This window comes from Salvia splendens, chromosome 22, assembly GCF_004379255.2.
Source record: "Salvia splendens isolate huo1 chromosome 22, SspV2, whole genome shotgun sequence".
NCBI lineage: Eukaryota > Viridiplantae > Streptophyta > Magnoliopsida > Lamiales > Lamiaceae > Salvia > Salvia splendens.
In genome coordinates, this window is record NC_056053.1 from 1,813,833 (window position 1) to 1,836,340 (window position 22,508).

General features: G+C 36.9%; 4 protein-coding genes and 1 pseudogene across 4 annotated transcripts; 3 read left to right on the forward strand and 2 right to left on the reverse strand.

Moving 5' to 3' along the window:
* The first annotated feature begins 3,794 nt into the window (after nt 1-3,794).
* On the forward strand, nt 3,795-6,756 carry LOC121787845 (WEB family protein At3g02930, chloroplastic-like). Its single transcript, XM_042186685.1, has 3 exons — nt 3,795-3,967; nt 4,173-4,320; nt 5,083-6,756. The coding sequence occupies exons 1-3, from the start codon at nt 3,948-3,950 to the stop codon at nt 6,754-6,756; spliced, it is 1,842 nt and encodes a 613-aa protein (XP_042042619.1). The 5' UTR covers nt 3,795-3,947.
* A 1,310-nt stretch (nt 6,757-8,066) lies between these two features.
* LOC121785817 (14-3-3-like protein 16R) lies at nt 8,067-9,852 on the reverse strand. The gene is made up of 4 exons (XM_042184266.1): nt 9,284-9,852; nt 8,651-8,773; nt 8,438-8,554; nt 8,067-8,343 (listed from the first exon to the last, which is right to left on the reverse strand). The coding sequence occupies exons 1-4, from the start codon at nt 9,758-9,760 to the stop codon at nt 8,293-8,295; spliced, it is 768 nt and encodes a 255-aa protein (XP_042040200.1). The 5' UTR covers nt 9,761-9,852; the 3' UTR covers nt 8,067-8,292.
* A 1,529-nt stretch (nt 9,853-11,381) lies between these two features.
* Nucleotides 11,382-14,475, reverse strand: LOC121786321 (12S seed storage protein CRD-like). Its single transcript, XM_042184936.1, has 3 exons — nt 14,274-14,475; nt 11,915-12,575; nt 11,382-11,633 (listed from the first exon to the last, which is right to left on the reverse strand). Exons 1-3 carry the CDS (start codon nt 14,467-14,469, stop codon nt 11,510-11,512), a joined length of 981 nt encoding a protein of 326 aa, XP_042040870.1. The 5' UTR covers nt 14,470-14,475; the 3' UTR covers nt 11,382-11,509.
* A 3,145-nt stretch (nt 14,476-17,620) lies between these two features.
* On the forward strand, nt 17,621-20,379 carry LOC121787643 (annotated as a pseudogene).
* A 789-nt stretch (nt 20,380-21,168) lies between these two features.
* On the forward strand, nt 21,169-22,499 carry LOC121786476 (PLASMODESMATA CALLOSE-BINDING PROTEIN 3-like). Its single transcript, XM_042185117.1, has 4 exons — nt 21,169-21,257; nt 21,342-21,695; nt 21,790-21,892; nt 22,021-22,499. The coding sequence occupies exons 1-4, from the start codon at nt 21,194-21,196 to the stop codon at nt 22,205-22,207; spliced, it is 708 nt and encodes a 235-aa protein (XP_042041051.1). The 5' UTR covers nt 21,169-21,193; the 3' UTR covers nt 22,208-22,499.
* The last annotated feature ends 9 nt before the right edge of the window (nt 22,500-22,508 follow it).

Below are 22,508 nucleotides of genomic sequence, written 5' to 3' on the forward strand. Positions count from 1 at the left end.
TTCAACGTGGTAAATTATAATTGAGTTTTTTTATGGGACACTTTGCTTTTAAATTGTTAATGGGCCGACCCAATTTACATATAAAGCCCACATAAAAATCCATATACATTTTCTAAAAAATATGTACATCGGTCCACTAAGAGTGGAAAATATATTGGAATATTGATACGCCGCTCTTATCATATCGAAAAAAAATTGAGAATGTCAAAATTTCGATATACAGTGATTTTCTCTACAATATGATATTCTATTGAAACCTAGTGGCATGATAATTGTATGCATTTTGGTATATCGATGTACCACTATAGTGATATATCTCGATAGTACAATATACACTACGATATATTAGATTTCGGTGGGGCAGATATTTTTTTACACGACATTAAAATCTACACGCCCACGCTTGAAATTAAATGGTTTGGGTCAAACCTTTTTGAGTTTGTGTCGCTTCAGGTTGACCTGTTAGGAACTCAATAATTTCTGGTTCAAGTTAGACAGATTGAGTTCGGTAATCTGTTAAAGAATGATACAATTATTTTTTTTTTTAATTACGCTTTAATTTTTTCACTAGGTTTGTGTAAATCGGGTTCTAATTGTGTAAAACAAGTTTGAAATCAGGTTTTATCTTGTAGTACCAGGTTTCAATCGTGTAAAAGGGTTTAATCGTGTAACTCATGTTCGTGCCGTGTCAACCTATATTATATCGAGTTGTCCAAGTTCAAGTCCAGGTTAATGTCTTGGTTAGGTCGTTATCAGGTTGATGCGATAACGATCCAGCCTGCACGATTTATCACCACCTAGATTTCAATATAGTGTCGATATGAAAATTGGTCATTTCAAAATTTTGGTATACCGAAAATTTCAGTTAGGAAATCCTATGGTATTTACTCATATTGATATTTTCGGTAAGGTATTTGATAAGAAAATTTCAGTAAAGTAATAGTGCACTGACCACCTTTATCCACTATCAATAATTTTTGTATTGGACGTATTTCACATAAAATCAATAGTTGAGTGTCTCACTTTAGTTGACCTATTTTTATATATACAAACATCACTCTCTTTACATTATTTCTCCATTTTACTCAAAAAAAACATTATATAAAATCCGTGTTGAATTATAAATGCTCCACTTAAAGTGGGACCTGGATGAAATAGTTTACATGCAAAGTTTCAAGGTGATATGCGATATCAACAATTGTTATGAGCTCACGTTTGATTTCGACTAGATGATTGTTCCAATCTATAATAATAAAAAGTCTAACCCCTCTAAAAAGGATTTAAGGGGCTATGCTAGCAAATAAAACGAATAAATATCTCTATGTTGGTGTGAAAATAAAAGCAAAGTCACTATATAAGTCTTTTGAAATACTCCACTCATCACTAATCGGTTTTAAATTGAAAATCAATTGGCATGTGAATCATTGCCTATGTTTTACGTATACTATATTTAAAATCATCACCTTAATTCAGCTACATTATTTATAATGAGATGAAGAAAATAGTTTTGATGTATGGATAACTCAATATTTTTCACAAATATTAATGAAACCTTAGTTTTTTGGCTTTCCAACAGGTCAAGGGCATCATGGAATTATTTGCAGCTGCAAATTTTGAAATGGGATTTTGATGGCCTTGCTCCTAATTATGTTATTCCAGAGATATAATCTTTAGTGAGGTTTGAATATATTTATTTTTATTTTCATGCTTTGTTTAGTTACATTGTAACCATATGTATTCTAATGCCTTGAATCATTTTAATTATCTGTAATTATTTTTACAATTATAACGGCAGTGCCAGTGTTTTAATATTGCATTTGTTATTAATACCAACGAGATATATTTTAGAGTGGCAAATTCGAGTATATAAACTGAATTTAAAATACTCCGTATGCAGATAACCTATTTAATCTAGAGTATTCAATAAATATTAATCATTTTTTTTGCCATAAATTACCAACTAGTAATAAAAATGTGAATAAAGTGCGCCATCTAATTAACAAGACTCTTCAAATGATTTCATACGACACATAAATTCATAATAGTAGTGGTAGCATTTTTTAAATCACATGCCAAAAAAGCTAGCTCGAATAACATGAGATGGATGAAATAATCTTTTAAAGCTACTTTTGCCTATCGTATTTTAATGTTGATCTCTACATAAGATCCATTCTTATTTACTATATTTAATATTTATATTTCATCCGCTCATAATAAAGAAATTTTATTTATATTTTAATTTATTTATAAAAATATAATTTATTATAATCTAATGCATGTCTGCTGTCTTACACGTGTACATAAAAATACATCTCATGTTTTGTGAAGAAATAAATACACTTGTGCAAATACACATCTTGGAATTTGGACCTACAAGCTACTAGTAATTATGCCACGAAATCAAATAAATCAAATACTCCTAGTTGATAGAAATCCATGGGTTCCATCCTAAAACCAATTGGTGATAGGAGGAGGGGCCCATGAGACTTATATACTAGTTTCAGGTGAAACTTGGAGGGGTTGGACTTTTTTCTAAAACCAATTGGTGATAGGAGGAGGGGCCCATGAGACTTATATACTAGTTTCAGGTGAACCTTGGAGGGGTTGGACTTTTGTCTAATCGATTGGACAATCGGTCCAATTTTTTCCGATCGGTTGGGACCACTTGGCCCAAATTTTCAGCTTCCGATCGGTTGGGACCACTTGGCCCAAATTTTCAGCTTCAAGGTGAAGCTTGGAGGGGTTGGACTTTTTTCTAATCGATTGGACAATCGGTCCAATTTTTTCCGATCGGTTGGGACCACTTGGCCCAAATTTTCAGCCCAGTTATACTGCTGGGTCAGTCATTTTTTTTCGGTTTCAGCCCAGATATACTGCTGGGTCAGTTAAATATGACCCACAGTCGGCGACCCGCTCTGATACCATGATAGAAATCCATGGGTTCCATCCTAAAACCAATTGGTGATAGGAGGAGGGGCCCATGAGACTTATATACTAGTTTCAGTTTTATCTTGACACCGATGTGGGACAGTTATATGTTATATTTTTAGTTTCAATTGCCAACACTACTAAATAAAAGCATATACTAGTAGAGAGAATCACTAGGTCACATTACGGTAAATCCACGACTTTATAAAATGACAAAATATATTAATATTAATATTTTCATCAATTATTACAAAATTTTATATTTGAGAAAAATTATGTTTAATGTACTAATAAATAAAATAATATTATGTGAATTAAAACTCTAAAAACTTAAATAATGTCGTTTAATACCTTAATTCAATAACATCTTTAATCTTTAATTTTCATATATGTACGAGCCACGTTAATAAATTTGGATACTTAGCATCCGAAAAAAAATATCCATAAAAAACAAAGAAAAATGTCAAAGTCAAAAAATAATCGGCCACTTTTGGAATTTACCAGAGTAATAAAATATTGACTAAACTTATGATTTTTCAGGCCATTTTTTCATGAATAACATAAATATGATTTCTGATGTATTCTTACTACTTCAATCTAACAACTTGACATATAAAACTGAAATCGGCACAGAAATAATTAACTCTAATTTAATACTCAAGATGGCCTTAATCTCCTCGCTTAATTAATTTCCACATTCTACCAAATAGAAAAGCACAATTCACGACATCGTGTTGGGTGCTCATACGACAATGTCAAACTTTGAAAAATCTACCAAGATTAAATAAATTCAATTCAATTATATGATCCCATTTTTGTATTTTGGCAAATTCAGATTCACATTCCCATTCAAATCCACATTTAAAGTCAATTTCCAAATCTCCCACTTTTGGCATAAGTCAATTTTCTTCATAACTTAATATGCTCATCTTCACTTCGAGAAGAAAAAAAATGATGTGTTTTCGTTGATTACTAAAGATAGGAAAACGAGAATTATCTGCCGCTGAAATTTCAGAGAAATGTCACGTTCAAGATCGAGGTACTTTCCGCAGTCTTTCTTGTACACCGGCGCTATATTTTTGTCTTTTTTTGGCAATTCATATATAATGTGGTGTGTGATGAAGAGAATTTCTCGGATTATTCTTAATATTGTCAAAAAAATTCAGTTTGAATCTTTTTTCGGTTTCGTGGAATGATCCTTTTTCTCATAGAATTATTGTGATTCTTGTGAGAAAAAATAACAGATCAGCATCGGTTGATTTCGGACAAAAGAGTGGTCGACATTCATCGATATTTTCGAAATCCATCTTCGTGTCGAAGCTCTGCAGAGGAGATGCAATCGCAGCACAGATTGATAACAGAGCACTCAAATCCGTTTCGAATTTATCCGAGGTATAATCACACATACATAACTGTTTTTGTAGATAAATTGCCGGAAAAATCATGGAATTTTGTCGAATTGAGTGCGTCCCGACAATTTTAGAAAGTTGACGGAAAAACATTAAGTTTGGATTTGTTTGCATTTATTACACGGCGAATAAATCTGATTGTATATTGTTGACATTCTTTAACAAACGAACATCGTCTAACTTACTGGAACAATGGGATTTTGTAAAAGTCAGTGGTTGTCATATCAGATATAATTTCACTAAAAATTCTAATGCGGTGGCAAATTTCATGGTTTTTATGTAATAGTTTTAAAATTGTGGGACAGAATCAAATTTGAGTAGGTTTTCATGATTTTTCCAGCAATTAATCTATGATAAATAGAAAAGAAAATGTTTAAGAGGTTTTTGGTTTTGGAATGTATAATCATGGTATGTTTTATACGATGATAATTCTGGTGTGTCACGCAACTTTGAAAATGAGTTGAAAAAACATCAAATTTGGATTTGTTACCAATCATCCAACGGTAGTTGACGTTTTTCAACAAAACGACACTATTTTCTATGTGAATACACGAGATCGTTTAACATATAATTTCCCGTCTGCTAAAAATTTCGTGGATTGCTCTGTTTTTTTAAAAAAAATTGAGGAACGGAACAGACTAGAATTTGATCAAATTTAATGTTTTTCCATTAATTTGCTCTGTTTTGTTTATGTTAAAAAAAAGAAGAAAAATGATGTTGAGAGGTTTATGGTTTTGGAATGTAGAAACATGGTGTGAGAGGAAACATCTCATCGCAGCAGAAACCGATGAGGGAGATGGAAGATAGTGAGAGTGAGGAGCTGTTGATGGAGGTGGAGAGCTTGAAGAAAATGGTGGCCTCCGCCCGCGACGAAGGCAAGGCGAAAGACCGGAAGATGGCGATTTTGGAGGCCGAGCTCGGCCGTATGCGCCAGGGCGAGGCGGACAAGGACGCCTCGCTCGGGCAGCTCATGAAGGAGCTCAGCGAGCTGCGGGAGAAGGAGACGAAGATCCAAGAATTGGAGCGGGAGCTCGAGAGGAAGACCATGGCAGAGTCGAGCATGGCCAGACAGCTCGACTCCGCCATGTTCGAGCTAGAGGAGTCCAAGATTGAGATCGCGTCCTTGCACGAGAAGATCGACGGATTGGAGGATCTCTGCAACCGGATTGGCAAAGAGGCGAGCGACAACGAGGAGGTTCGGGATTTGAAATCGAAGCTGCTGAAGGCGCAGGAGGCCGAGACGAGGGCCGTGTCGAAGGCCGAGAGCTTGGCGGATGAGATGGAGGTGTTGAAGGGGGAATGGAAGTTTGCTATGGAAGGGGAAGATAAAAGCTCGAAAGCGATGGAGGATTTAGCGATGGCGTTGAAGGAGGTGGCGATGGAGGCGAATAAGGCGAAAATGGAGCTGATTGCGAAGGAGGCGGAGGTGGAGCGGATGAAGGAGGAGCTGGTAGAAGCGAAGGACGCGGCCGAGACGCATAGGGCCACGGCCGAGCGTCTCCGCACGGAAACAGAGGAGACGCTCTTCGCGTGGAACGCTAAAGAGATCGGGTTCATGAGCTGCATCAAGCGCGCGGAGGAGGAGCGTGCGCTCGCGCAGATCGAGAGCCACAAGAGCGCGGAGTCGCTCATGGCCGCGGAAAACATGACACGCTCGGCCCGGGAGGAGACGTACAAGCTTCGGGACATACTCAAGCAGGCAATAAACGAGTCGAACGCGGCCAAGGCCGCATCCGGGCTCGCGAGCAACGAGAACTCCCTCTTAAAAGACTGCCTCGCGGAGAAGGAGGAGGTGCTGCACTTCATCACGCGGGAGAACGAGCGCCTCCGGATCAGCGAGGCGGCCGCGCAAGAGCAAGTGAAGCAGCTCAAGCAGATGCTGACGCTGGCCTCGGCGGAGGTCAAGATTGACGACAAGGACGAGATCGGCTTCGTCATGTTCACGGACCGCGGGCACGACGAGGAGGGGGGCGAGGATGGGAAGTTTAGCTTCGATATGGATGAGGTGAAGTTCGTGAGCGAGGCCGAGGATGGGGACCAGGACGGGGATGAGGACGAGGACCCTGAGAAGGCCGAGGCGCTCAAGGGGTCCATCTTCGACACGAGTGTGGAAACGCCCAAGGCGGAGGCGAGGACGCCTAAGGCGACGTTCTTTAGGCTCAAGTCGACCAAGTCGAGTTCGAATTCGTCCCCGCTCGAGGACGAGCATAGGAGCGGAGGGGAAGACGAGCACGACGAGGGGGAGGGGGAGGCGGAGGGGGAGGGGGATAAGCAGCACGAGCACGGGCCAAGACGGTCGAAGACGATGTTCCAACGAGTCGGGGGGCTGTTGACTATAAGGAAGAGTCTCCACAGGAAGGAGCCGTCGATTGACCAGAAGACCACAGCTACGCAAACGCAGCAGCCTAGCCAAGTCTGATGTTGGCACAGAGGAATTAAGTGTTTGCTTATTTTTGATTCATCATCTGTTGTAAACATGGAAAAGCACATTCATTCCTTCATCATTACATGTATAGGACGCGCGAGATTAAAGTGATGATTTTAAACACTTAGGTGTCGTTCGGTTGCTCTGACAATAGATATAATACAGTATGAAATAAGGTAAGATTGAATCGTGACAAAAAAAAAATTATTGTTTGATTGCAATGATAGTTTGTCTACATATAAATACCTTAGAAAACATCAATTGAATAGCTTGAATTCTTGTGAAAATACTTAGTTGATGATGAAAAAAGCTTGAATTAGTTGATGATGAAAAAAGCTTGAATTCTTGTGAAAAGACTTAGCTGATAATGAAAATTTCAACGTCGTGGTTGACGCACCTAATTAGTTTTGAAATCCATGGAATTAAATAGAAATAATTAAGACGGTAGAAATGTTCGACAGATTTAACTATACATACAATTAAAATAGAGTTGTCTAGTTCCACACCATTCAATTATTGATAATTTTCCCAAAGATTATAAAAAATTCCACCAAGCCACTAGATTGTCCCTTAGCAACCTCAAATTTTCTCATTTATGTGCCTCTTGATGTTGCTCAAATATCTTAAGGGGGCAAACCAAAATATTTTATAGTAGTTGACAATTAATATAAAATAGATATAGAAACATAGATGAAGGGTTGGTATGTAGTGGAGAATCAATCAAATAGTAATTCACATGCTCGGTCACTACAACCACCTATGGTTGCTTCTGCCTACTCCAAACACAACTGTAAAGTTTCAAAAACAAAGTTCTCAACTTTTTATTAAGAGAGACATGACAATATGACAACCTATACATTTTCACATATCTTGATGACATTATATTTGAAAATACTTTAGTCTAAACAACTGTTTGTTAAGTTTCGTGCAATCAAAATAGTCAACATTTATTCAACACAAAATCAAGAAAATACATTTAAGGTTATCTGGAAAATAATATAGGGCCGTTAGTGAAACATGTCCAAAATATTTATTAGATCAACTAATTTTTGTTGCTTGAAAATGGTTTTAAATGTCAGAATATACACCAAGTGGGGGTGAGCCAATTCAAGTTTCAACCTAAATGACAAGGATGAAATTAAATATTGCAACTGTTAATTGTCTTTAAAAAAAAGGAATCAACAAAGATGCCTATTGCTTTATAGACCAAGAACATTTTTGAATTTCAAAATCAAGAATCACAAAACACCCAAATTCGAATGACAATAGAGATATAGATGATTTTGCTTTTGTGAAAAGATAAATAAGAGGACACCAAATATCAATCTTTAGGAAAGTTGTCAAAGATAAGAAATCACAAGCACATGAGTGAGAAACCCATCTAAAACTGGACATCACCAAAGAAGAAGAGACTATTAGCCTAACTACATGCTACAACCAGCAATTCTTGATTCCTTCAACAGAAATATGTGGAGAGAGATGATAGCAACATCACCCGAACGGGAGAATCCTAAACCACAAAAGCCATTTCTACTCGTTGTCGGGCTTAGGTGCTTCCTTGATCTCCTCAGCGGTATCATCCTGCAAAACAAAGAGGAACAACACCATAAATCAACAACTTCTTACACCAAGAATGAAACCAGAGCACCCGGCAGAGGAGGGGGTCGCAACAAACCTGCATATCCGAAGTCCACAGGGTGAGGTTGTCACGGAGAAGCTGCATGATCAAGGTGCTATCCTTGTAGGATTCCTCACCAAGAGTGTCCAACTCAGCTATTGCCTCATCAAAAGCCTATATAAACATCAAGCCCCAAATCTTTCAATACAGGTTTCGACATAACTACATAAGGAAGTGCAAAGCAATGTGTAATTTGGTAAAATAGCAGACCTGTTTAGCAAGATTGCAAGCACGGTCAGGGGAATTCAAGATCTCGTAGTAGAAGACCGAGAAGTTCAGTGCCAGGCCGAGACGGATTGGATGAGTAGGGGCAAGCTCGGTATTAGCAATGTCCTACAGATGAAAAAGGCAGGCTCAGTAAAAGCCTTCCGAAGTGTATTGAATTCTAATTGTTGCAGTAGTTGATATCAATTTTTACTGAACAATAAGGGCAGATACAGCTACAACATTCAATTGAGCTTCAAAAGTCAAAACCATAATTATTAGTTACATAGTCAATAATTGAGACAGTAATTATTATCAATATACCAAACAATAAGGTCAGATACAGCTATAAAATTCAATCGACAGCACGAATCAACAACCAGGTTAACTGCAATTTCTCACTAAATTAATGGAATTCAACCATAGTAATTACTCGTGAGAGAGAGAGAGGCAAATCTAGGTCAACAATACATTTGATAGTTTAGTAGTGTTTATGAGCTTCAAAACCCTAATTATTTCAATCAATAATAGTACTAAAACGAAATTTAGGGATCTAGGTTATAACTATACCGAAATTCTAGATCAAACGTAACAAAACAGTCAAATTAGATGAAGAAATAAGTCAGAAGAAGATTGAACCTGAGCGGATTTGTAGGCAGAGAGAGTGTTCTCAGCGGCTTCCTTGCGCTCGGCTCCGGTCTTAAACTCGGCCAAGTAACGGTGGTAATCGCCCTTCATCTTCAAGTAGAATACCTTGGAATCGCCGTTGGAGGCGGATCCGATGAGCTTGGTGTCGAGGAGCTTGAGAATGCCGTCGCAGATGTTGGAGAGCTCGGTCTCGATCTTAGATCTGTAGCTCTTGATGGCGGAGACGTGCGTCTCGTTGCCGCGGCTCTCCTCCTTCTGCTCGATGGAGGAGATGATGCGCCAGGAGGCGCGGCGGGCGCCGATGACGTTCTTGTAGGCGACGGAGAGGAGGTTGCGCTCCTCCACGGAGAGCTCGTCGCCGTCTCCGGCGTTGACGACCTTCTCCATGAACTCGACCATCTCCTCGTAGCGCTCGGCCTGCTCGGCGAGCTTGGCCATGTACACGCTCTCCTCTCGCGGGGACGCCATTTCAGATTTTGATTTTTTAGAGAGAGAGAGTGTGTGTTGTGTGTGTTTTGGTTTCTGAGAGACAGAGAGAATGCGGGTAGTGGAGAAATAGAAGAGAGAGGCAGTTTTATTCTTCCAACTTTATGGAAAAATAAAAAATTCAAATATTTGAATCACATAAAAATGAATTAGCTATTTAAATTCAAATATTCAAAATAAACTGATCGGATATAAATTTTTTTTTCCGGATATAACTTTTTCGTTGAGCAATATAGGTATAGCCTGGATAACCTAGCGTGGCCAGTAAGGTCCGAACCCGGATCGGCAGTTCCGGTTTTTAAATAGTAATCGGTTTATATTGGCTAATCTGAAATTGATTTATCGATTCTACCACGGTTTTTACATAATTAAATCAACGTGGTTTTCAACGTGGCTTTTTATCCTACATGTTGTGAACTTAAAAAGTGGTTTACAATATCATAAAACGTACCACGGTTGCCTACGTAAAATAAGATTTTGAAGAAAATATCTTATTTGAGTGAGTTTAGGAAATAACAAACAAAATGTAAAGTTTGTGATATTATATACCAATTTTAAAGTTCATGAGAAATCTCAAATTTTACTTAAGTTCATGGTTTTAGAGACTAATATTCCAAAATTAAATTATTCATGCCAATTGCCAAGTCTTGAATTGGAAGTCACTCTGTTTTTCCAAATTAGTCTGACACATGTCACGAGTCATGTCTAAAGAAACATAGAAAAAGGGGGGAAAAGGGCATCAATATTTAAAGGTCAATTAGTACTAATTGTAGTTTTTATTTTTGAGTTGTTACTAATCGTAATTAATATAGGCGGCAGTGAAGAGTAGTGGATTGGGCCCATTAGAAACAACGTGATTATCGTGGAATCAATGCTAATTAAATTCAATCAATGATCATAGATTCATAGTGATTGAATTTATTTTTTATTTGCTTGTAATTTTACCAACTTTAAAATTTGCGCATTGATCACTGAACTTTTGACGTGATTTGATTTTATAATCGATTGAGATTTCAAAAATATTAATTGTCAAATATAAATATTATTATATGTAAAATATAGTATTTAATATTTCATCCGTCCTTTAAAAATATGAACTCTTTCCTTTAACTTTCTAATTTTAAAATTTTTTTTTCTCTAATGAAATGAGACTCATTCTCTAATAACAATACTTTAAAAACTTTTTACTAGTGGGTTAGGGTCTCCCCCTTAACGGGCTACTGCGTACCCTGATTGAACCCCTCACATGATGTCGGACCGGAGTGTGGGGCCGCAAAGACGACGAAATCGCTTTTTTTGCTGCAATACTTTAAAAACTTTTTATTTCTATCACTCTCTTACTTTTCAATATGCAATAAAACCTGTGCCGAACCAAATGTTTATATTTTTCAGGGATAGGGGAGGGTGTAATTTTGAAATCTTAAAATCTAAATAATACTCTATATATTCAAATATTCTATTTTCGTTGATGTTAAATGTTAGGCATACCGCAAAGGTACGATATACCGGTTACGAACCATTACTTTTATTTTCATTGAGTTTTAATATCAAGTCCAACACATATATAACATCAATCAAGAGTGCATAAAATTACACTTCAAACTAGGCACAAATACAGATTCCACTTATATTTTCTTAAGTTTTATTATCAAGTCCAACACACATAAATATTCTATAACATCAATCAAGAGAGCATAAAATTAAACTTCAAACTAGGCACTCTTGCATTCTTCAAATTTGAGTCTTCTTGAGACTCTCCATCAACTCAGCATACACATTCAACGCAATCTCTAAAACAGATGAAGATAACGATTTATATGCTGATCTGTTCCCTGCTAACGGCTTTGATATAGGCCTACAACACAAGATTATTAGATTTTACGAGAGCCAAATCTAAGCGTACTGATATGTCAAAGGAATATCAAAGAAAATCAATTGATAATACACAGAGTTCACTAGGTATTTAAGTTGATACATTTTGACTTCACATTTTTTATATGTGACAACCACAACAAAAATATATCATTGACAACCACAACCACAATGCATACCAAAACATAATTTCACAGAATATACAAAATAAGCGTGTGTTGAATTTAAACACTTGATACCATATGTAAACCTTACATTACATACCTTGGAGATGTGGAAACACAAAACAAGTCCAAGCCTTGATGGGAAGCAATCAATGCAACAACAAAGAACTTAGGCACAACAAAGACTTGTCCCTCCTCCACAACCTCATCCACCATTCTTGCACCATTGAGCCACACAATTTGAACTTTGCCTCCACCCTTGACAACATAAATCACCTGATGCGCCGTGCTAGAATAAGCATCGAGCACGCTCTCAGGTTCGAGCCTCACCAATTTCGGGCTAAGCCCAATCCGGTCCACCAGAGGAGAATCCTCCTCAAGGTTGATGACATACTCTTCTCTTTCGCAGTTGGAAATTTTAGGCATCTCAATGCCTTTGTCAATCTTAATGACCAATGTGTTGGTTTGTTTTTCGAGCAACTCCTTGGATTGATCGTCGTTGAGACCATACATTTTGCTTATAAACTCGGTGGAGAAGCCGCGGAGAAGGGCCATGGCGCCAGTTAAGAAGTAGTAGTCGAACTGGCCGGGAGTGTAGGACTCGCTGCTTTCGCCTAGGAATATAATGGAGACGTCGGAATCTCCACCGTTGAACCACCATGATATGGCGCCAGCGTCTACCGGAACGGCGTCTCCCTTGTTGATGACTATGATTTTCTCTTCTTTGTTGTTTGGTGATATGATTCCCATGGTGCAAGTACCTTTGAAATATATAACCAATAATTAATCACATAAACCGCATGTTCCGGCTTCACGAATGTTGGAATCAGTGTCAGAGCCCGATCTTTTATGTTGAGTCGAAGAAGACATTTCATAGCTTACTAAAACATTTCTTTTGAATTTGAAAAAAATAAAATAAAATCTGCTTACATAAATGTAACATATCTGCAAATATAATATTTTTATTATAATTTCTTAAAATTAAACTTGCAACAAATTGGAATAACATAGACATAGAAATTAATTGGTCGTAGGCAGGGGCAGGGTGCAGGAGCATGTTTTTTTAATTAAAGAGGATCAACAATGGGTTCCCCGTCTACCCCATGATAACTTGAACATCGGATCTATTCTTAGAGGGGAAGCGTCTTATCAATTGAGTTGCGTTTTATTGTTTGGCCACAGTGGCATGGTGAAGGGGCTTATGATGCTCTATTTTTTTCTTCTATTCTCTATTACTATTAATATTATGAAATTATCCAAAATCATCTTTAGATTTTATTAAGCTAGGCATACATTAGAGATAACGAATGAAATTAAACGTGTTTTTCTGAAGACGATTAGCTGCCCAATGGGTGAGAAGAAAGTTTTATTTGGCAAAAGCAGGAGGCGACACGGAAGGATGTGAAGCGGGCATTTGGTGTGCTCAAATCACGGTGGGCAATAGTGAAAGGGCCGGCGCGTCTCTGGTTCAAGGAAGTCATCGCCGATGTCATGTATACGTGCATAATCTTGCACAACATGATAGTCGAACACGAAGGTGGAAGTGTCACCGATTGGGCCGATGATGAAGGTGGATCTAGCTCCAGCACGTCGACCGCGCCCCACGCTCGAGGATTACCGACGGGCTTCAATGAGGTCCTGTCTAGACAGGCCTCAATGCGCAACCAACAAGACCATGCTCAGCTCATGAATGACACGGTTGAAGAAGTTTGGGCCCGTAACCGCCGTCGTTGAGAATGCGTATTTTTTTAAATTCGTATTGTAATGTATTAATTTTAAATGAAATGAAGGTTTTTTTTCAATTTTTGTAGTTATTTAAATATTCAAATAAAGAAAAAGCTTAGGACGGCTTATAGGGCGCCCCACTGTAGGTGGAAGGGTAGGAGGATAAAAGGCTGACGTGGCGGTGCATAAGGCTGGCTTTAGGACGCCCCATTGCTAATGCTCTAAAGATAAAATATCAAAAAGTGGTTTGCTTTATTTTAAGTTGAATTGAATATTAATTAGTACTACTACTTTTAAACTGTACCAAATATATTATTGGTACAATTTTTTGTACGATATATTATTTTTAATAATTCGACTATTAAAAAAATATGGAGTACTTAATAAAACTCCTACCAACTTTATTTTATGCGTCCCACCATTGGATTAAATCTCCAACGTGGAACAAATTCATAACTCTAAAACTTAAATAATTACTCAATAGTAATAGATTGAAAATTTTTATTTGAATTAAAAACTTAAAATTTTATTTTATGCGTCTCTGCCTTGATCGGACTTGAAACTGGCCCGACAAGGATTTTAGGCCCGAAATCTGGGCTCCATTTTAGTTCAAACCCAGCAAATTTTACCCATTTTTTTTATTCAATAGTTTTATCCATTTTTTTTAATCGTTGGTGTCATGTGGCAAGATGCAAAAAATTAAACCATAATTTAAACTAAATTCATGCAAGTACCTTCAATTACATAACCAATTTTGCGAGTGTCACCATAGTGAGGCAAAGCGAAGCCTCGTGGGTGCAAAACAAATATACCGGCGCCGATCTCGGCCCCGACAACGTCCGGAGTTATGGAAGCCCACGCGTAGTAACCGCCGCCTTCTCCTTCGACCACGGTGGCGTCAGCCTTCTGGGGTTGCAGATTGAACTCCATGATATTCAATTGGAAACCTAAGTGAGTATAAATATAGTACAAGATGTATGCCCCTATTTATAGACTTATAGTACTCAATGCAATTTGATTACACAAAAATATAATCTTTTTGGACACGTGACATACCATTTCTTTTGTGACTAAAATGTGCGTATAAAATTTAAAATGGGACACATTCACATACAAGTTAATAGCATTGGATGCAAGTCGTTTGGCGGCTTACATGCAGCTCACCAAATTCTGAAAAATCTTAATTAGTCGGGCATTAATTTTAGGGATGATTGGTATTTAAATTATTATTTTTATTAACTTTTTGTTAGATATTAGTATGTTTTTTGAAACTAAAATATAAAATCATAATTTTAAATTTTCTTGATTATCTCATTATAATAAAAATTGAAACTAATATAGCAAAAACAAATGTGACAACAAAATGATGTCGTTTTGGATATGTTGCGGTGTTTTTAAGTAACACTTAAGAGTACAACGTCATCGTTTTATTATCATATTTAAACCAATTTGTCCTTCCATATATTTTTCATTTGTTCGATTTTTCATTAAAACTCGTTCACAACCATTTTTATTTTTTTTAACAAAGGGATATGCTAACATCAACCCTTAATTTTTTGAGAGAATATTTTTCATACTTTTGTTCTTCTACTACTAACTAATTGTTAGGTGACACTTTTTTTTGTCAGAAAACATATAACACGACAGTATTTTGGGTGAACACACATACGTGCCTCTAGCGTACTTTATTGAAACCGATAACGCGGTGAAGATCAATGGGGTTCGAGATGATTCCATCTAGATGCGACTTTTTTCCGTTTTCTCTTGAGTACCAAATCCTGAATTAGATCAATATTTTGTTATCACAAATTGCTAGTACAAATAAATAAATCAGTAATTTACCTTATTGAGATAGTATGCTAATTAATGTTTTGCACAAATCCAGCTTATAAAATAGCTGCTACAAATTATTTACATTCTATTCTACATTCTCACTGCAAAATACTGATTCTTCTTTCTGGTGACTTCTTCTTGCTCTATAATTTTCTTACATGTACTCTTGGAATTAAATCCTAATTAATTCCTAACATATATCTTTTGAAAATGGAGAATATCCCTTAGAGACTAACTGGAAATAATCATTTTAGGTTGTTCTTCCTTCAAAGATTTGTATTTGCAGTTACGTTATTTTTCAGATTTGTTTATATTGGAATTTTACTTTTTTAATAAATTTCATATTTTTAGTTAATTTATAAAATAAATTTAATTGAAATATATGATAAAATAAATAAATAAGAAATAAATAATGGTCAAGCAAGAGTTGTTCTAGTTACGTAGCTAAGTTTGGATCTCTCTGTCGTCGCTTTTGTGTTTTAGTATATTTTAGATTTTAGATATGTAAGTACTTTGCCTTTTTTATATTTTTTAAGATATCAAGTAGTATGCATTTTTAATTGCATTTTAATTTTATCATAGTTATATTCGTATGAAACCATGAATTTAAAAAATCTGTTTTCGCCCTTTATTTTATACTACTAATTTTGTCTTTTTTTTGGTGTGGATATATTGTAGTAGTACGTTTTTATTGTATTGCAAATTGTTAGTATAGTTATGCTATTAAAAAAAGTGTTAGTTTGTATTTTAAATTGTGCTACTTAAAATTGCTAGAGTTTTTACTATTCTAATATCAACTACTAAATGTTATGAGTGTATTTTCAGATTTTATAATTGCTGCAAATAACAGCTGTCAATCATTATTATCAATACATGTTAATATAATTTTGAATAGTTTTATATATTTAATGATGCTTCAAATAAATTATAATAATATTATAATGAGGATAATTTTTTTTTAAGATCTCAGCTTCTATATTTTTATTCGATGTATGAGCTGTATAAATTGTAATATTACCATACCATACAAATAATTGAAATTTAAAACTGAAATGGGGTGTATTTACACGACAAGGTTCACAAAACGTTTATTTAAAAGTAATCCACGTGGAATAAATGGTTCATGATTCTTAAGCGTTAGCATTATTTAAGACCATATGTTTATCACATAACAACAGTATTTAATAATTGACGCCTCACAATTATGCAGCGTACGATTTATTTTAGACCATATGTTTATCAGCCCAGTCTACCATGCATATTATAGCGACACTAATTAGTCTTTCTCATTGATTGTGAAAACACAAAAAAAGCTAAAAATCGTGAAAATTGAGTAAGTAAAAGAAAACTACAAAAATGTAGTCAAATAAAAGACAAATTGATGAAAAAAATCACGGACTTGGGTCAAGTTCTGATCAATCCCGCAACTTTACAAAAAAGTCAAAATATATCTTAACTTTGACATTTTTTCTCAACTGCCGCAATAATTTGGTTTGGAAGAAATTGTACCTGACGTGGAAGTCGAAATCCATGACTTTTATGCAAATTTACTACAACAATAAATTTTAGTATCAAAATATAAAATTCTAGTAATATAAGGTTATGCCTATGTAATTTGGCTTCCAAATCGTACGCAATTTGACTAGAAATTGACACAATTTCATGGGTTTTCGACAATTTGATCTAAAATAAACTATAAATATAGAGCAAGTAATTGCCAAAATCACATCCTCAAAATCTTGTTCCAATGGATATCTTCTCCAAATAAAACTAGATATAAAAATTGTGTATAAGGGTTAAGGCTCAATTTAAAATAAATCAAAATTTAGTAATCAATGTGATAGAAATATATTGTTTGATAACTATTTATAAAAGAGTAATGTACTAATAGTAGTAATACTCAGCATGTAATGTTTGATTATAATCTAAAATTACAAAGTAAAAATAGCTGTAATTTAAAATTAAATTGCTGGGTTCACAGCCAATAAAATGCACGACACAGTTTCACCAAACGTTTATCAAAATTCAAATGCAATAGTAGAAAATATCTGTAGGTACGATTTATTTTAAACCATATGTTTATCACTCCTAACTACCAAGTGATCGACACTAATTCATCTGTCACGTTAATTACGATAAACCCCAAAATGTGAAAAATTGCTACATCTGAACAAGGAAAATTAAACTCTATAAATAGAGAGCAATTAATTGCTTAAATCTCATCCTCAAAAATCAAAATCTTGCTCCAATGGATTTCCTCTCTCTAACCACAAAAATCATTTGATCATTTCTACTATTACTATTCCCATTAATAATAAATTTTTTTTATCTCTCTTCAAATCTACCAATAAAAATAAATTATTAGCAACTCCGCAGCAGCCGCCGGGCGCGTGGCCGTTGATAGGGCACCTCCACCTCCTCGACAGCCCGAGCCCGGTGGAGCGGGTGCTCGGGGCCATGGCGGACAGCCACGGCCCCGTGTTCTCCCTGCGGCTCGGCAGCCACCGCGGCGTGGTGGTGAGCAGCTAGGAGGCGATGAGGGAGTGCTTCACCACGAACGACCGCGTCTTCTCGACTCGGCCGAGCATCGCCGTGGGGAAGTACTTGGGCTACGACGGGGCCAGCTTCGGGATGTCGCCGTACGGGCCCTACTAGCGCGACGTCCGGAAGATGGCCACCGTTGACCTCCTCACCGCACGGTGCCTCGACGACTTTGGCCACGTGCGGGTGGAGGAGGTCGACCGCTTCGTCGAGGATTTGTACTCGATGAGCCGGCCGGAGGAGGCGGTGCCGTTGAGTGGCCGGATTGAGCTCTTGACGTTCAATATCATCGTGAGGATGCTAGTTGGGAAAAAGGTTCTCGTTTTCGAAGTAAGTAATTTGAGAACTTTAGATAATTTCATGTTCAATTATGAATTATGATAATATAAGATATGTAAACCTATAATTAAGAGAATTAATTAAATACTATGATAAGTTTATTAAGAAGAGTTGTGTGTTAATCTAGAATAAAAATTTAGTGTTCCGAATATATTGGCGTGTGTGTGTCTAATTAACTAATATAATTGCACCGTAGTTGTGATTAGTTGGACATGGCAATATATACGAACTACAACCATTTCTCTTCTCATTTTTTCTCCCTTTCAGACTTTAGTATTCATAATTGGTTGAACATATCACGTGGCTGTAATTGTATGTAATTGTAATTGATTGAATCGTCATTACACAAAATTTTTTGAGACATCCATAGTCATTTTTCGTAGGGTGCACAAGATATAAACTTTTAGGACCACAAAATTTTTAAGGTCTCCACAGTCATTAATCCGTGGGGGCACACAAAATATAAATTTTTAAGACCACAAAAGTTGTAGGACATTCGAAGACATTAATTGTGGGGTACACAAAATATATCAATGTAAAATAGTGACATTTTCTTTCTTCTACCGGATGGTAAAATATAATATAAATTTCTACTTTATTTTCTTTAAACTTAACGCATTAAATAACACAATATAAATTTTTGTTCTGAAAAAGAAATATTTCGCTTTGAATAAATGAGATGAAAGGAGTAACAAAACTCAAACTCGCAATCTTTCAATTATGAATTCACTAGTGTGACAAGTTCATTTTATACCACCATTATAGTTCACTCTATATCATGTTTCAATATCCCAATTTTAGCTAATAAGGTTTGCTCCAATAGAGAATCTCATGACAAAAATGGGGGATTTCAAGAAGTCATAAAAGAAAGCATTGTACCTCGGTGGAGTGTTCGTTTTTTCTGATGCAATCCCATCCCTTGAATGGTTGGATGTTGGAGGATACATCAAAAGCACGAAACAAACATTCAAGGAAATAGACAATGTTCTTGAGGGTTGGGTTCAAGAAAGAATTCATACAAGAAAGCAAAATAATGATCAAAGTGTGTCAGATTTCATGGATGTGATGTTGAAAAGTATGGAGGAGAATGAGATGGCAGATCGTTACACAAGGGAGACTGTCATTAAGGCCACAATTCTTGTAAGCGATGTTTTTCAATTATATTATCCATTGTCATTTAACTAATCTTTTAATTTTATATTCAGATGATGATCATGACGGGGTCCGAAAGCACGTCAGAGACGATAATATGGGCAATCTCATTGCTCCTAAGCAATCCCAAGACGAAATCGATAAAGTTGTGGGTAGAGATAGATTTGTGCAAGAATCCGACATCAGCAACCTCCCCTACCTACAAGCAATATTCAAAGAAACCCTAAGGTTGTACCCACCTGGCCCATTATCAGGGCCTCGTGAGGCTCTTGAGGACTGTCACATCGGCAAATATCATATCCCAAAAGGGACGCGTTTGGTTGCTAATCTACGAAAGTTTCACCGAGATCCGATTGTTTGGTCTAACCCGGATGAATTCAGGCCAGAGAGATTCTTAAACGAGGAAAGCCAGGTGCATTTTAAAGGACAATGTTTTGAGTTCATCCCGTTTAGCTTGGGACGGAGAATGTGCCCTGGGATGACGTTCGGGCTGCAGGTTATACATCTAACCCTAGCTCGTTTGCTCCAAGGTTTCAACTTGTCGATGCCCGATGGGGAGACGGTTGACATGAGTGAAGGGTTGGGAATTGCTCTCCGTAAATTGAAGCCGCTTGATGTTGTTATCACTCCTAGACTTTCTCAAAAGCTATACCAAAGTATTTAAATGTTGCCAAGCTAGTAAAGTGGCATATCTAATCTAAGTCTAATAAAACAATGTGATACAGACTTCCAAGGATGGTCCATCAATGTGCCTAGCGTCCCCCCCTAGTGCCCATGCTCTCCCGAGGTGCCACCTCGTCGAATGCAAGATTATGTTTAGTTATTTTCCTGTAATATAATTTATGTAATGAATGTAATAGCATACTCATAAACTTTGTTCTGTATTTTCTTTGTCGGTTTTTTTTCCGGATTAAAAAAAAGAGTTGAACCGCGCAAATACTCATTATGGGGTGCGTTATAATGCTAATTTTTCTTAAATTGTTAACTTGCTAACTCACCAACGTAGTGTATTATAAATGTCAACACGATCACATTAAAATGTCAATACATATTTGTGTTGACATTTTAATAAATTGTGTTGACATTTAAATATTAATGTCAACACAAAGTATTAAAATATTAACTTAAGTTTATGTTGATATTTCAGTATCATCGTGTTGACATTTTAAGTTCAATACGTTGATGAGTTAGCAAGTTAACAGTTTAAGAAAAGTTAGCAACGGATCACACACCTGCTCACTATATACTATTGCATTGTCTTCTTCCATAATTCAAGAAATAAGATTATAGTATCTCTTATAATTCTTTTATGGGCACCCTTATTTTCTCCTACAAAACCTAGCAGCGCCGCCTCCCCCTGTTAAAATAGTACTAAAATAGTAGTAGTAAAATGATATGACGAAATTGAATTTTTAGCTATATTACAAATTAAATATATACTAATAATAATCGTTAATAAATAGGAGTACTGCTATACTCTCTCCTCCCTCTCTCTCATGCTTTTTCGACCAGGTACCATGTAACAGTGAAAGATAAATTAAAGAAAGAAAAAAAGCATAAGATCTACATCACATTAATACATAAATGAACTGCACATTTATTTGCTTCCCTGTTTAGGCATCAAGTTTTCCTACAACACCAATTCCTCCTTCCTTAAGTTTTCTTACATTCTCTCTTCACTACAAGAAATTGATGATTCTTTCCCCCCTTTATTCTATATAAACCCCACCAAACCAATGGAGGTAGCTTCTCCATTCAGCCACCTCCATCCCACCTTAAAATTGCTTCCATGGATCCAAAAATAATCCATCACAAAATGTTGTTTTTACTATGTTTTCTCCTCTTCATGTCAGGTACAACATTTGCCATTTCTTGCTCCTTTTTTAAGGAAAAAAAAGACATAACACATGATTGATTTTTTTCTTTCTTTCTTTTAGCCACAAAGGGTGCAGAGAAAGCACCAATAAAACCATCTAATAAACTGGCCTTTCGAGAGGTGCGGAGGGACGACATGCCGGGGGTGAACCCGGCAGCGACTGGGCAGTCGGGCGGAGGGGCTTGGTGCGTAGCCAACCCCTCGGTCTCGCTGACCGCTATGCAAGTTGCTTTGGACTATGCTTGTGGGTATGGCGGAACAGACTGTTCCGCCATACAACCAAACGGGGCGTGCTGGGAGCCAAACACCGTGGCTGACCACGCCTCGTATGCTTTCAATGACTACTACCGGAAGAACCCGGTCGCTACGAGCTGTGTGTTCGGAGGGGCCGCACGGATCACCAACACTGATCCAAGTAAGATGAATCTTGATAACAATTCTTAGTATACAAGCTAGAAAATTTCTTATGATTCTAAATTTGTTTATATATCTTCATCGTATTGTCTCAGGTCACGGCAGCTGTCGCTTCCCGGCATCTAGCCCTACCCCCACAACACCTCCACCGCCCCCCATGACGCCTCCAGCCACACCCACAGCCCTACCACCACCTAGGTAAGCCACCCAGTTCATATATACCCCCCAATAATTTGCAATGACAAAATCATCGTAGTTTAGTGGCATTCCTTCCATTTACAAATATGAGAGACTGGATTATGTCTAATTTTTTTTGCAAATTTCAGTCCAACAACGACCTTCGATCCTTACGCCCCGGGCGGGGACAGTGGTGACGGTACACAACCAACAGACGGCGACTATGGGCCAACGGGCGAGCCCAACTCAGTAGGGACAACATCAACCAGCCTTATTATGCTAATCATCACCATCGCTTGCCTAGTGATGACAATTGACATGGCTAGCCACGTCTAACGTGAAAAAAAACGACGTCGAATCTCCATTGATAATTTCGGAATGACAAGGCAGCAACAAAGACAAGCAAAAATTTTGAGGCAGAGGATATTGCAACGACCACACAAAAGCCAAGGCCTTGAACAAATTGTGATGAAGTAGATAGAAAAAAGATTAGTTAGTTTGTTTAATAGATATAAGTATGTGCATTTGATAAAGTAATTTTCATGAAATGTATACGTGATAATTTGGAGCGTCGTAAATATGATAGCTTCATACTGCTAAAATTTTAGAAAACAAAAAGATTTTCCAATCCTCCAAT